The 16425-nt window shown below is 39.0% G+C and overlaps 1 protein-coding gene across 2 annotated transcripts in view; it reads right to left on the reverse strand.

Annotated features, from left to right (window-relative positions):
* LOC127639164 (signal peptide, CUB and EGF-like domain-containing protein 1) overlaps positions 1–16425 on the reverse strand; it is a 101738-nt gene that overhangs the window by 31424 nt on the left and 53889 nt on the right. The window contains exon 7 of one of the 2 annotated variants that reach the window (XM_052121042.1): positions 8472–8561. The exons of the other annotated variant lie outside the window; for it this stretch is intronic. Within the exon in view, the coding sequence (XP_051977002.1) occupies positions 8472–8561 (90 nt within the window). The remainder of the gene's footprint in view (positions 1–8471; positions 8562–16425) is intronic. 2 annotated transcript variants of the gene reach the window in all.

Consider the following 16425-nt stretch of genomic DNA (forward strand, 5'->3'; position numbering starts at 1 on the left):
TGGAATATGATTTAAGAGGGGAAAACGATGAGGTAAGTGAGTATGTGGGTGATGACATCACATTGTTGACAAGTTCTCTAAATTCTACAAAACCTCTCCAAACAGTTTGTGTTAAGATATCTAGAGTGTGCATACGCGCAAATAACTTGTCTGTGTGTGTGCACAGTACCTATCTATATATTAGGGCTGTTGCGTTAATTCAGTGTGATTAATTTTACAAAACATAACGCGTAAAAAAAATGTTATGCAAATAATTGCAATGCCCCTGGACCGTAATAAGGAAGATTCCTGAGAAATGCAAGCTTGTAGTACCAACTGTTTTCTCCAGAGGGCACTAATTTAAATTTCAGCTGTATGGGCAACGCACAGTTTATACAATGAAGAAAACACTTCAGTAGGCAGAACAACACAAACATGCGTTAAGTTCTTGCGTTCAAAACACTTGAAGGAGCGTAAATGTGAACTAAGGGATCTCAAAATTTGTTTAAAGATTGAGTATTACAATATATATTTAACTTGACACAGTGACCTAAACATTTTATGTTTATTATGCAACGCACCCGAGACACTACACAAGCATATCTGATGCAGGTGTAAATTGACGGGTCCTTAAACAAGCCCTCTTAACAAATCTCCAACTGATTGACAAATTCACTTGTGAAATGGATTGCTGTGAACTGTGCCAATGATTGACTTATGATCAATAATATGGTAGTAAACAATACATTGTATTCGAAAGTCTTATCAATGATTAACTCTTCTGCCACAAGAAAGTAATGCATTTTAATTATCTAAATATTTATATATATATATATATATATATATATATATATATATATATATATATATATATATATATATATATATATATATAATTTTAAATATTTAAAGATAACTATGTACAATAATTTCATCATTATATATTGAATTATTGTTATATGAGGGGCTTTCTCAGCAAATATTTGTATATGCGATTAAGTGTGATTAATTAATCGGGACACAGTGTAATTAATTTGATTAAAATGTATATATATATATATATTCACAAGCCGGCGATCGACCACGGCCCCACATACCCCCATCACCTGACTCAGGCCAGGGAGCCATCCGGCCTAACCTCCCCCCCATTTCTGGAGAGGAAGTCCACAATGAAAATCTGTGTCCCCGGCCTGTGGACCACATCGAACATAAATGGCTGAAGAGTCAGATACCAACAGGTGATCCACGCGAGCCACTGGAGCAGGCCGTGTTCTGAACAGAGGGTGAAATCCTGTCCCAGGAGGAATTATCGAAACGTGAGGACAGCCCACTTGATGGCCAGTCACTCAATGGTGCTGTACCTAGCCTCTCTGAGGTGCATCACCAGGCGCTAAAACTGATGTGCATCACCAGGCGCTACTCCACCTCGACCACCTGGGACAATACGGCTCCCAACCCCCTGTACGACGTGTCATTCTGTAAAACAAATGGGAGAGCAAAATCAGCAGAATAAAACAATGGCCCACCACAAAGCGCAGCTTTCATCTGGATAAAATCCTGTTGGCATGGCTCCGACCACTGGACCGGGTCTGGGACTCCCTTTCTAGTGAGATCAGTCAGCGAGCTGGTGACGTCTGAATAATTAGGCACAAACCTTCTATAGAAGCCAACCAGCCCCAGTAACTTCCTTTATGGTCTTGGGACTTGGGCAGGCCACAATCTCTGCGGTCTTATCAATAAGGGGATGCACCTGCCCATGACCCAAGTGGAACCCCAGATACTGTACCTCCACCCATCCAATTCTATACTTCTTGGGGTTTGCTGTGAGTCCCGCCCATTACAGAGATCTCAGAACAGCCCTGAGATGCTGCAAGTGCCTCTGCCAATCATTACTGTATATAATGATGTTATCCAGATAAGCAGCGGCATAAGCAGAGTGCAGTCGAAGGACTCTGTCCGTAAGGCACTGGAATGTACACATGAACCACTTTTTTTTGCGCTCAGATAATCAGTACGGATGGCCACGTAATACAACCCCTGGGTTTGTTTCGATAGGGTTTTCTATGAGGTTTCTATGACCGGGAAGAGGCGAGAACACCTCTGAGAATTCTCTTTGCAACCAGACCACGTCTGTGACTTGTGATGGTGAGAGGTGGTCTCCGCAAGTGACCGGGATGCCTCGATTGACTTTTAAGTTCACCTCCGGTCTGAGCTCCTCCCTCTCCAGAACCACTGTCACCAAAGCCACAGGGACCAACTCCCTCCATGATTTTAAGTGGTTGAAGTGTGGAGTGGTGGTGGTGTAGTGGCTAAAGCACAGGGCTGTTAATCAGAAGGTCACAGGTTCTAAACCCATGGCCACCACCATTGTGTCCTTGAGCAAGGCACTTAACTCCAGGTTGCTCTGGGGGGATTGTCCCTGTAATAATTGCACTGTACATTGCTTTGGATAAAAGTGTCTGCCAAATGCATAAATGTAAATGTCAGTGGTAAATTTGCCACTCCTCACCCCTATACGTTTGTCTAACCACATAATTGAGTTCCCCAACTTTCTGTGTGACCTCAAAGGGTCCTTGCCACTTTATGAGTAATTTAGAACTTGATGTGGGTAGCAATACAAGAACTTTATTACCATGTGTAAATTCCCGTAGCTGATCTCCCGTTATACAGCTTTACAAATTATTGGCCGAATAATTGGCCACACCATCTATTTAATTCCAACAATTCATACAGCTCACGTAGTGTATGCAACATGAAAGTAGTGCCTTGATAGGTCAGGATTTCTTTAGGAATCCCCACTCGGGAGATGATTCTGAAGAGTGCGCCTTCACTGCTTCTGGATATCACGTTACATAGTCCACCAGAACCAATACAAAATGATGCCCACATGCCATACGCCCTAATGGCCCAACGAGGTCCATACCAATTCTTTCGAAGGGGACCTTGATTAAAGGAAGCAGGTGCAAAGGTGCTCTTGGGGTGGCTGGCAGATTCACCAGCTGACATTCATGGCACACCACCTGCGAACATCCCTGTGAATGCCCGGCCAATAGAAAAGGGCCATAAGACAGTATAGAGTTTTTTCTCACCCTAAGTGACCCTCCATCTAGAATAGCATTTCCCAACGGCTCACTGGTATCAATAAATGGGCTGCATCCTCTTTTGTCTGAGCATCCTGTGTCACTTGATACAACCGATCATTTGTAATAGAAAAATACGGATATGAGCGTGCAATGTCTGGCTGAAGATGCTGACCATCAACTACTTTCACTTGGTCAAAAAGGTGTCTAAGGGTCTTGTCTAGAGTCTGCTCTAGAGGAAAATCCCCGGCAGGGAACCCTCTAAGGGCTGGGGAAGCCAAGACTTCCCCCTCCCTTACGTCATCCTGACGAGGAGCTTGTACCCAAAATTAGCAGATGGGTGAGACGGGGACTAACTGCAGCATCAACACTTTGCTTTTGTCCCCAGAATTTAATCGTAACTGTCACTACCGGATACTCGTGGATATCCTGTGAGTAGAACCCAAAGCCTCGTCTTGATCCAGGCATTGATGAAGGTTTGGCTGCAACCCGAATCCACCAAGGCCTGGTATGTCCCCCTTACACTCATGGGCTACATCCCAGCTCGATCGGGGGTAGCCTGCGGCATATTGGGGGCCCGGACCAATGTCCCTACCTCCATCACAGGGCATTTGTTCCTTAAATGCCCGGGCTCCCTTCAGCTCCAACAGACTGACCCAAACTTCACAGCCACATCAGTGGGTTCACAAATCTGAAAGTGAGAGCAGAGAGGGACAGGGGAATTCAGCGGGTAGTGCAGCCCATAAAGCCGGGGAGCCAGTTTGGGAGGTGAAACCCCGATTTCATAGCTTTGCTGTCCAACAACCACCTCTGGCAGGTGTCCCCAAGCTGTTGGGTGAAGGCAAACAGGCAGCCGTCATCGCCAAAGGGTAAGTGCACAGAAGCGTTGGCGCTGTTGCTCTGGTGTCCAACAAACCGCAGCAGGATGGCTTTTCTTAAGTCCACATACACCAGGAGGTTCTCCACTGGTAAATGCTGCACCACGAGCTGGGCCTCCACGGAAAGTAATGGAATCAAGCGGACCAAACGTTGGGCAACCCATCTTGATGAGTGGCACCTGGGGCGGGACGGTCATGGGGTTCGAGGTCACGCCGGCAGCCCCCTCCTGGGTTAGCAAGCTCCGGAGCACCTCGCAATCCACCACTTGGGGCCGCAGGAACCCCTGCTATGTGCTCAGCTTGAGGAGCACCTGATGCTGGGACTGGTGGATGCTGGTGAGGGTCTTGAACACTCCCTCCAATGGTGAGGCTTCCATGGTGGTGTTCTTCCTCCTTAATATTCTGGGGGCTCAGTACCACTGTGATAAGTTCTTTAACTCTATGCAAGGAGGAAGCGGTAGACGGTGAAATCCAACAAAAAATTGAATAAAATCGCTATCCACCATAACACACAAGCACACAGTTAAACACTGCTGCGTGTATCTCTCTCTACAATTGGCATTGGGCTCACTCTTAAATATGTCTCCACTCTCACTGCAATGACAAACAGCTGTTAGAGACAATCAATGACAGGTGATGACCCTCACCATTGTCATCTTCCGATCTCAATCTCCATTCACAAGCCGGGCTCTACCACACCCCACCATATATATATATATATATATATATATATATATATATATATATATATATATATATATATATATATATATATATATGAATTGGTTTTACTTAGTTCTGTACAGTTGAGTTAAATGTTTGAAATAACTACAGTAATAAAGCTTCTTATTGTATTAGTTTCTCATTTAATGACAGCATGCTCCCAAACTTGCATTGGACTACACAAGTTTGTGCAAATCTGATTATCCATGTTCCTCTAGTATAATTTGAGAATGTTTCAAAGACCATCTTGAGTGCTTCAATTAAAGCAAGGTTAGTTAGCATGCTCAATGCCACAAATTTGCTTAGGTTTGATTAGTGACCGAGAAACAGTGAAGAATCTTAAGAATTGCTTCATTTTACACATAAAGTCTCTTTTTTTCAAAAAAATGTTTATCCTTAAATATTTAAAGAAAATCCTTAATCTGATTATTTCTAAGTTTACATGTCAATTTTCAATGTAGTCTCAGACTTTTGGACCCCACTGTATATAAAATATATGAACAAACAGATCACACAGGGTTTTGAACATAAAAGAGTTTGGATCCATCCATAACACACCTTCAAGGGCCATGAAATCCTGTTGTAATGTGATTTTTTAAGAAATTCAATACATAATGGAAAAATACAATTTCATCTCATATTAAAGTGTGGCAATATTGTGCTGAGCTCAAACTGAGAAATGAGGGAGAGGTTGAAGAGAACAGATGTTTTGGTCTATCCTCAATAGAGTTGGACTACGAGGAGGAGAATGTCATAACCAAAGACACTATATTCAAAGAGAGATGGAAGCTATGGGACGAAGAGGAAGGACAGAAATGTTTGTACTCTCAGGTTCCTACATGCTCCTAAAATTAATATTAAAAGCAATCTGTAATGAGAGATGTATGAACAGAAAACTGGATCAGACATAACTTAATTTGGTTCAAACAATTTAGAATCAATTGGATGAAATTTATTTCAAATTGGGACTGAGGTTTTTTTTTTTTTCACAAACAACTTGCAGCTTATATATGAATCCATAATCACATTATTTAATCACAACCAACATAAGACTAAGACAATGACTTAGCAAAAGAGCCCTCTGTGGCATCATCTTTAAAAAAAAAAATGTGTTTGGACTGTCCTCCTAAATACTTTACAAATAGTTTTTTCTGCCATATAAAGGCAGATCTGCTGTCTGTCTGACATCACATTTGCTTTGGTTCATGAAGTTAAGGACAAATGGCAAGGATACTTCTGATTTTTAAGTTTGTGAGTTATATTTTCTCTCTTACGGAAGATAACTGCAGATGGGCTCACTAAGGTAAGAGTGCTAGCAGGAGTTGATATCACTGTTTAGGGAGTACTGGAAAGGGTGATAAGCAATGAATGTCCTTTCAGCACACACACACACAAAAAAAAAAAAGACAAAAGGACATTCTCATTCTGTAGAGCCTTTTATCAGGGTGAGTGCAAGATGAGACATCAATACTTTTTGGTACACTTTTCTGTAAGAGAAAGACTCAATTTAAAAATTGTATATCTGCTAAAAGTTCATTTTGTAGGAGTTTACATGCGTGTAGATGGCCTCAAATTTAACATACGTTAACCGAATGCCACAAAACTCTAATTTGGAGTTCATGTGGTCTTTAAGGGTGAAAGGAAACTAAAATGTTATACTCCATTGGTGTTCACCACCCTTAAATATAATTTCTTCATTAGGTACCTTAAAAGAGGGAGAGCAGAGAGAATGGAAATATTTCTTAATACTGAGAAAGCCATAGGAAATTCAACAGATACCAAGTTTATGGAGCACTGATGACAGAGAGTAAATGTGTGTAAAAGATAAATGCTTGTTTAATTCTTAAGAGCACACTATTAATAGAGCGTCAAACATTATGTCAGGCATCTTCCGTTGCAGGTCACCACAGCCCACAGGATCCTATGATGTGGAAAGTTCTGGACCAAACATCTTGTCATTCTTTCTCCTTAAAATTATCTTGCCATTTTCTGTTCAGTATTTAGCCCACAAATGTACTGCCAGATCAAATAATCACTGCATAAAATGGTCTAATTGCCACTAATCTTCCACAGTTGTAAGGCTAATACTAGCTACACAGGGTTTATGCAGTGAAATGTGTCTGGAAAAGAAGGATTCTTTGTTTTAAATGAATGGCAAATGCAAAAATGTTAATTCTGTCATGATTTACTCACACCCATATCATTCCAAAATATATGACTTTCTTATTCCATCTTTTCAATACAATGGAAGTTGATAGTGACTCACTTTAAAGATTAAAAATAAACAAAATATAATAATAGTAGTTACACTGAAAACATTATTTTGAGGTGAAGTAAATATAGCAAAAAGATTTAGTACTTTCTACATTGACAATGTTAAGTGTGAACTTTTACTACTTTGTAGTAAATTCTACATTCGTTTTTAATTCAAACATTTAAAAATGAATGCTTTAGCATATAAGTCAATATTATTTATGATTATTTGTTATTTTTACAATGCATCATCATGAAACATTTCTGAAACCTTGTCATTAGCTAATATTTGCTTGTATTCACTAATTTGAGTACATTTTACTGAACTATTTGAAGCTGTTTTTCCCAGCATTAATTGGGCTTGAATAATTCATGAGCTTGCACCAATTACACATTTTTATTTTGATTTTGTTGTTATAATTGGTAATTTCTTGTTTTGTGAAGTCTGAATTTAATTCTCTACACAAAATTGCCTGTTAATGATAAATAAGTAAAAATAAATTAAAATCTGTTAATTGTTACCATCATCATGTTTTGTGAAATGTTCTAGTAAAATGTCCATTTAAATTTGATTCAACATTTTTAATACCATGTACATCAGACTTTTAAGTAAAAGTTACTGGAATGTTTAAGTTGAATATACTCTATAACTTTAATCAATATTATGTTATGAAATTAAGCAGATTTAGTAGTTTTACTTCATGTTTTACCATTAAATTTAACTTTGAAAAACTGTGCATACAGTTGCGAAATAAGAAATTAAGTCAAATGTACTCGCCTTTTTTTTTTATGTAATGCTCCGTATTCCAAGTCTTCTGAAGGCAAACAATATATTTTTATGAGAAACAACCTGAAATGTAAGTAATTTTTCTAAATCTAGAAGCTATTGTATGTTCAGGAGCACTGTGAAAGCGTGAACACGCAAAGATTTTCACTAAAACTACATACAATTCTGGTTATTTCTCCCTAAAACTTATAATGTGCCATCAGAAGACACAAATTGCACAAACTACTTGAATGATACTTTTGGGTCTTTTTAAAGCTTTAAATTGAGACACTATCCGCAGCCATTATATTGAAATAACAAACCAAGATTTTTTTTTTCTTTTGTAAGAAAGAAAAAAGTCATAGGGCCAGGATTGGCATCAGGATGAGTACATGGCAAAAGAAATGTTACTTTTGTGTGAACTATTCCTAAGGGTACTGTGGCTCTTGTGTGCAGCAATCCAGTGTCCTTTTTGCAGCCATCTTGGTTGTTTCTTTGGAAATGGAAGTGGATGAAAGCGGTCAGTTGATGTTAGTTTTCAGTGTTGTTTTTGTCAGAGATTAGAAAGGGGACAGTATAGACAGTTTGAGGAAAGTGCAAAAGGAACCTTGTCATGTTGGGAAGGACATATCTCAAAACTTTTGGGGGTCAGACAAAAATATCGATGAGTGACCTTAGGGGGAGGGGAAAAAGAAAGGAAAGCTACTCAAACAAACTAAAGGACAGAAAGAAATGAGGGGGTAGAAGCACAAGCGCCATGGCAACACATAGAAAGAGGAAGAAAAGAGTTACCCATAAGTAGACGCCGTTTCACCCGCTTGTCCACATCAGCTACTGACGTGGTATTGAATTCAGAGCTCTCAATTGCAGCCTCATCTTTCTCTAAAACACAAGTGACAGGGGACAAACAGGGAGGAGTAGGTTAATGAGAAGCCCAAAGTCCATCGCCCGCACAGACAGCCCCGCTATAGGCTGACCCGCCCCCGGCGCAATGCCCACCAACGCCCGGAACGGGCTGGACTGACCCGTTCTCAGCAGAATATAGGCTGACTGGGTTGAAACCGGCCCGATCACGGACGGCGACTGGGATGTAGACGCACGGAAGCAGGCTGCCTGACCATTTTGGCGTTTGAGCCCAAACCAAAGCCAAGAGATGTAAAGCCATGAAGAAGCTCAAATAACCCTGTTAGAGTGTTAATCACATGAACAAATAGATAAATAAAGAACGATCAAGATATCCCGAAAGTGGAAAAAACAAACATTGGGATGTGGGAGGAGCTTAACAAAAGGGAATCAGGGGATTGGACGGGGAGATATTGACAATATGAAGTTTCCGTTGTAGTTCTTGTCTTCCATATCAAACAGCCACTCGTATATAAAGAGGACGAGTAGTGGAGGAGGGAGAGAGAGACGGAGAGAGATACAGAGGATACAGAAAGGAGGAATGAGGAGGGATGGATAAACGTAAAAAAGACAAACTGAATGATTATAAAATGACAAAGGAGAAACGAATAGGAGACTAAACAAAAGAACGCGGTACATTCAGTGACAGGATAAGGATGACATGAAAGGAACAGAGGAAAGGGTGGCCTCATAGTTGGGCCAATGATAGGAACAGAGAAAGAGGGGTGGGCATGCGAAGATGTAAATGAATGACAGAGTCTGGGGCAGCGCTGGTTGCCTGTTTGTCTATGGAACACATTACAACTGGCTTTGACGTTTAAGTCAATGCAGAAAAAAACACTGTCCGAGTGTAGGGAGTGGGGATGCTATAGCCAGGCTCGTGTTGTGAGAACGGTTATTGTAAATGTCTTCTGAGCATGCAGATACAAGCACGACATTGGTGTTAGAGTGGAAGGGGTGGGCTTCTGAGTCGAAGGGAGCCAATCCTGAATGAATGGAGACAAATAGGGCCAATCAGGATGTGGAGGCCTGCCAAAAATGACAATTTTGTCACATCATATTGGCCATTATTCTTTCTTCCATGGAATATAAAAGGAGATATGAAGCAGAATGTTCATGCTCTTTTCTATACAATGCAAGTCAATGAAGTTGGTGGCTGTAAAGCTCCAAAAATGACAAAAAAGCACCATAAAAGTAGACCAAACAAGTGGTGCAATAGTCCAAATTTTCTGATCCCATACAATAGTTTTGTGAGAAGAAAATTTTAGTTATTGACTGAAAATCTTACCCTCCGCCGTAGCTCGCAAATCTCATTCACGTTTGCATACATTAAAATTTGTTGTGTAAAGACACACTGCACCAGTCCAACCTGGCGTGACATGCCTTGACTTGCAATATGTTCATGTATGCAAATGCACATTTAATTTTATAGTGCTTTTATGGAGCTTTTTCTGTCATTTTTGAAGTTCAACAGCCCACGTCAGCATGTTCAATGTATGTAAAAGAGCAGCATAAACATTGTACAAAAAAATCTCCTTTTGTGGTCCATGGGAGAAAGAAAAAATACAGGTTTGGAACGACATGAGGGGGAGGAATGTTACTGGTGACAGAATTTTAAGTTTTATGTGAACTATTTATTTCAGTCTGTTTGTCCTAACTTCACGATTAGAATACTCTTCATTTGCTATTTAGATTATGTGTGTTAGAGAATGTATGTATGTGTTTACAGATATGTGTATACTGTACATTTGAGCGTGGCTTAGCTCTGACTGGCCCCTTTAAATGACTCCACCAATCAGAGGTTGGCGTGCGTAAGATGTCATAGAGAAATTAAACAAACAAACAAACAAATAAATAAATAATTCACTCCCTCTAAGGTCACTACAGTAACCATAAAAAAGCACAGGGGTTACTATTACTGTTTTACCTAAGAAGAAGGGGGGAAATAGAATGACTAAGAGGTAAACAAGAGATCTTCACACTGAGAAAACCATGCAGGCGGATGACAGCTTTTGTGTTAGTCTAAGAGGACAGGGAGCGAACATATGAGCCAATAAGAGCAAACAGAGAAAGACAGAGAGTGTGCAGAGAGACAGAAAACATGCATCTGGATGAAAAGAACTGAAGGGAATTTTCTAAATGAAAAAGGAGTGACAGATGAGAGTGGAGTGGAGGCCAGTTTTGCGATGTGACTTTTTTTATTTAAGGTTGCAGATGGGGTTGGTTCATGCTTGTTGTGGGGGGTCGAGGACGAGGAGATGCCATTGGATGGCTGTTTTCAGAGGTCAGGCAGGGGCGGGATGCTGTTTTCTGATTGGTGGGGGCACTACCGTTGATCAGGCTGCAATTGAGAGGTGCATTTCACGCTTTATACCCTTTCTTTCCTGTTTATAATCCACTTTATTCCATTACGAATCACCCTTAAATTGCAGACAAGACAGGCAATCAGTAACTTTCACCAGAGAGGCAAGAGGAAGAGGAGGAGCCCATGACAGACGTCACACGCTGGAGCAAAGGGGAGTCCTAAATGAGCGCTAAACACAGGGAAAGAACAGAACCACACAGCACAGCTCAACACACAGACCACAGCGAAGGTCCAGAGAAGGATAGAGGGAGAGGAAGTATAGAGGGAGAGAGGGATGAGGTGGGATCAATCGCTACACTCCTCTTCTTGTCCTCATGGCTGTTTGGTGTCACTCCATGGAAGCTGGAAAGGAAGAGTTGATTGAGTTTGATGGGAGAAAGCTTGCTCCAGACTCTAAGCTGCCATAGAGAGAGATGAGCCATTCCTGTGTATGGCAATCAGCAGGTACAAACAAATACAATTTAATGTTTATGGTCTTGTGACTGATGGAGGATATCTTTGCATTTGTGTGCAAATGTCAGTTGTCAGTGTAACACATGATTGCAGGATAGAAGGACACAAACATTTTTTAAAAAAAAGGAGACTTTCGTCATAAAGATAAACTTTTCTAAACATTGTCCTGTCACTCGCCACTCCCACATCTTGTCGCCAACTTTCGCTGTCACTTGTGTTGACGAAAGTTGCTCTACTCTCGTCGAAAATGAATTAAATCATGTCTCTTTCTCGGTGCATGTCGCTGGCGGTTTTAACAGTCCTGGGGATTTCTGGGGTTTTCAAATTGGGGTCTAATGGACCCCCAGGGGCCAGCAAAATTATTATAGTGGGTCCCACTAAAAAAAATTGAAAAATATGTCTACAAAATACATTTTTATGAATGTTAAATGTTAAATGTTTTTGAAAATTCCCAGCCAAATAAAAAGCTATTTTATTTTTCATGGAGCAGGTCACCACATGTGGCCCAACATGTTGACATCACGTTACCAGCCCAATCCTATTTACATTATCTCAGTATACCCCATGTTATTGAAAAGAGCATTTTAACACTTGCATGAAAAGAACAAACTGAACAGCTCAACATAAACAAGATGACTGAGTGCACCTTTAATAATCGTTCTAATGTCACTACAGCTCTTACCCCAGAAATAGCTTGGAGTGAGAGTGAGCATCAGATTGGTCTTACGGTGATGCAGTACAACACATGTAACATAGAGTGTTAATGTGTTTCCTGTCTGTAAACATGCTCAGCCTCTGACACCAACTCTGGATGACTGATGACCCTACACTGACTCACAAACCCTTGTGAACCCACTAAACCCACCTGCAAACTACAAAGTCCTATCCCTGCATCAAAACACAATGCTTTGCCGTTTTAGAGTCCAAAGCCCTTAAAGGATAGTTCACCCCCAAAAACGACAATTATATTAGCATTTATTCACCCTCATGTTGTTACATTCCTGTATGACTTTCTTTCCAAAAAAGGGGATGTTAGGCAGAATGTTCAGTCTCAATCATCATTGACTTTCTTTGTATGGAAAAAAGATGCAATGAAAGTGAATGGTGACTGAGACTAACATTTACCTAACATCTCATTTTGTGTTAAACAGAGAAAAGAAAGTCACATTGGTTTGGAACAGCATGAGCGTGATAAAAATCTGAAAGAATTTACATTTGTGAGTAAACAATCCATTTAACACAGTGATTCCCAACCAGGGGTATGTCCGCAGGTTCCAGTGGGAATGCAAAAAAATAAAATAAATTGGATTCTGCTTTGTTTAACAAACGAAACAAAATATCTGACTTAAAATAATAAATAAATTGTGATGTCAATAGTATCGAGATTAATATATATTTTTTAATTATATTTAAAGCTTTTATTTGCTTATTAAAGGTTCGCTTTTGGATAAATGATGATCTTTCGTTGATGCGTGATATTCACACATGTCGACTTTCAACGATAAATAAAATCCACCATATAAAGACTCCAAAGACAATATAAGACTTATAATATAAGAAATATCAACTTGAATTTCAATTTCATTTATAAATAGTTGTATAATATACTTAGAGATCATATCAGTCAAAACTATTAATGCACACTTAATTATCAAAATTGATAACTGTTTTTATACTGATTATATACTCCTTACAATAATGATTTGAATTCAAATGAAAAGCATGTGAATGTGAAGAGTCTGCAGATATTTGCCACTGTGCTGGACTGCTTATTATTATATTATATTATTATTTAACTCAGGAAAAGTCTTTATTCCCGCTCATATGTCCCAGTTTTCTTTTTGTTGTTGTTAATGAATAAACATCATAACCGGCAACTTCGTCTTTGCATTATGGGTCATACTGTAAAATCAGTGCCTTTTCCATAAAAATTAAAAAAGATGATTTCTAAAGTAAATATCTGTTAAGTTATAAACATTCTATCAGAAAATAATGTAAATGTGTAAATAAATTGCACTGTGCCATCTCAAGCTAAATACTAGCTTTTATTTCCATGTATAGTTTGATTTATTTTTTCAGTCAAAAAATGCATACTATATTTGCTAATACCCAAGAATTTGGAAACACTGCCAAAAAGCATCTAAATAAAGACAGGCAATGTGGAACAAAACACTTAAAATAAAATAAAGTCAGTGCAGTTTTGTTGACGTGTTAAAAATTGCCTATAGTGTCATGTTGTAAAAGTTGGCATCAGCTATTCATTTTATAATGAATGTAAAATTACCCTTTTGCACATCAGAGATGTTACAATATCAATGGAAACATTACACTATTTTTAGTCTTTGGTAAACATTTTTGGTTTTGTGTCAATGAAAGGGTACTTGAGCCTTACTGTAGGTACTTACGGCAAAAAAGGTTGGGAATCACTTTACACACACACACAAACGCGCACAATCTGGAAGATTTTATGCTTACACTTTATGTGATGATAACTGACTGATTTAAATGTTATACATAGGGTATGAACATGGAGATACTTTGCACCGACTAATGACGCGGTAGCTGGCCTTCATTTTAAGCCATTTCTGCTATTTTTTATGATACAGAGGAGACAGCAATGACTCCTGGTAGCCTAATGGCAAAGACACTTAGAATTTTTGGAGGGTTGTCTCTAACTCGCATACATACACACAAGCTCACACAACATAAATGTAAAAGTCCTTCCCTCAGGTCAAACTTTGCTAAGGCTGCGAGGTTCACCCAAAGAAAACAAACATAAAACATAAACTGACTTGCAGCACGTCATTTGTCTTTTAATTTTAAAAAACGAGAGAGAGTATGTGAAATAAAAGAAAGCCAAACCCTTTTCCTCTTCATTTCTAAAGTATTGCCCCTGGATGCAACCTTACCCAAATGGCATATAAAGTTTTCCCTTTCTGCGAATATGGCAGAACTTCATGGGCCGACTGGTTGATTTTTCCACCATTAGCAAGATGATGAATGTGTTTTGCACGCAGTTGATTTCGGTGATTAAATTTCCATCATCAAGCACATCTCCCCAACACACATACACACACATCGCACTCTCACCCACAAACTCTTTTGTCAGCCTCCTCTTCTTTCGCTAAATCAAAGATACATCAGAAGTCTAATTTTCTGCTCTAACAGTGGTGTGGAACTGTGTAGGTGTGTGTTTTGTGTGTGTGTGTCAGAGAGAATGGGAGAATGAGAGCATGAAAGCCAAGAGAGAAGATAAATGACCACATTAGCTGTGTGTCTCCCTCATTGTTACAACTAATGGGCTGTTCCATCATTGAATTAGCCGCTAACTGCTAAAGCAAGCATGGGAATTAAAGTAAGCATCACTGCCATCCCCAACCTGCAAGGAGATCTCATGAATGCCACATGGACTGGGATTTTGAGATGCATCTATGACACACAAGACAAGCTATGGAGTTAGCCATGCCTGAGCTTTCACGTGTTGCCACTGACGTCAAACTTGAATAAGATTTGAGACGAATTGCTTTTGTGGTACTTTCAGGTGCTTTGAAGTGATTTTTGGAGCTTGATGGACATCTTTTGTGCTCCACGGATGAGGGTGAGTTTTCATTCTTGAGTAAATGATTCCTTTAAAGGGTTAGTTCACAGAACATTGACAATTCTGTCATCATTTACTCACCCTCATGTTAGTCCAAACCTGTATGACTTTCTTCCTTTTATGTGGAACACAAGAGGATACATTTTGAATTTTAAAAATGTATCGCACATTACAATTAAATTGCTTAAATATATATATATATATATATTTTATTTATTTATTTTAAATAAGATATCCCTATTCATAATAATAGCCTGATAATAACAACAACAACAATAATAATAATAATAATAATAATAATTATTATTATTATTATTATGAATTATTATTATTGTCATTGTCATTATTATTATTATTATGTGATTACCATTTTATTAAATTATAGTTTTATTATTTTTTCCTTACTAGATGAAGTTGAATATGTGGGCTACATTAACTATGGAATATGTTGTTAACTGGTTTCTCCTCATATTTCTGACGTTTTCATTTTCGTTATTCTGGAGGCACAAGTTGTCAAGGAATTGTTAAATGTCAAGCACACATTTTTCAGCAAATATTAAATCAATACAAAACACAAACATTTAAAGAATTGAAAATAAATCAATATAGCCTACAAACAGATAAAAGTCATGGAAGTCTATCAGGAAGTTTTACGATACATTCTTATCTTATCACGTGGCTTGTTGAGCGTGTTACTGTGGAGGCATAGCGTGTGTGTGGAGGCTTCGCGCTATTCTCCGCGACATCCACACACAACTCACCACGCGCCCCACTGAGAGCGAACAACATTATAGCGACCATGAGGAGGTTACCCCACATGACTCTCCCCTCCCTAGCAACCGGGTCAATTTGGTTGCTTAAGAGACCTAAGGATTCCAACTCGCAACTCCAGGGGTGGTAGTCAGCATCTATACTCGCTGAGCTACCCAGGCCCCCTGTGTTCACATATTTTAACATAATGTAGAGGACATCATTATTTAGTTGAATTACATGTGCAGAATAAGCTAAATGCAGTAGAATAAATGGCAAGCATTAGTCACTATCATTTTTCCAAAAGAGAATAGCAGGAAAATAATAATAATAATAATAATGTTACACTTATATAGCGCCTTTCCAGAACTCAAGGACATTTTAAAAGAAAAATAAATAAAAAGAAAGAGCACATTTCAGATTCTTCATATCACATAAGCAGGGATATTCTGAATAGATGTACACTCTATAGAATAAAGGCTTAACCAGATAATAACCTTAATCGCTGATGTGGATATAAATGTGGTTAACTTTAAGAGATAGATATACAAGCTCCACGGTGAAAACATCACTTCAGTAAAAAATATATATGATGTAGTATCTTATGGCACTTTTCCACTGCACATTATGGTTCGACTCGACTATCTTAAACATGACACATGCACACAACAAAGGAG

The sequence above is a fragment of the Xyrauchen texanus genome, chromosome 47 (genome assembly GCF_025860055.1).
Source record: "Xyrauchen texanus isolate HMW12.3.18 chromosome 47, RBS_HiC_50CHRs, whole genome shotgun sequence".
Taxonomy (NCBI): domain Eukaryota; kingdom Metazoa; phylum Chordata; class Actinopteri; order Cypriniformes; family Catostomidae; genus Xyrauchen; species Xyrauchen texanus.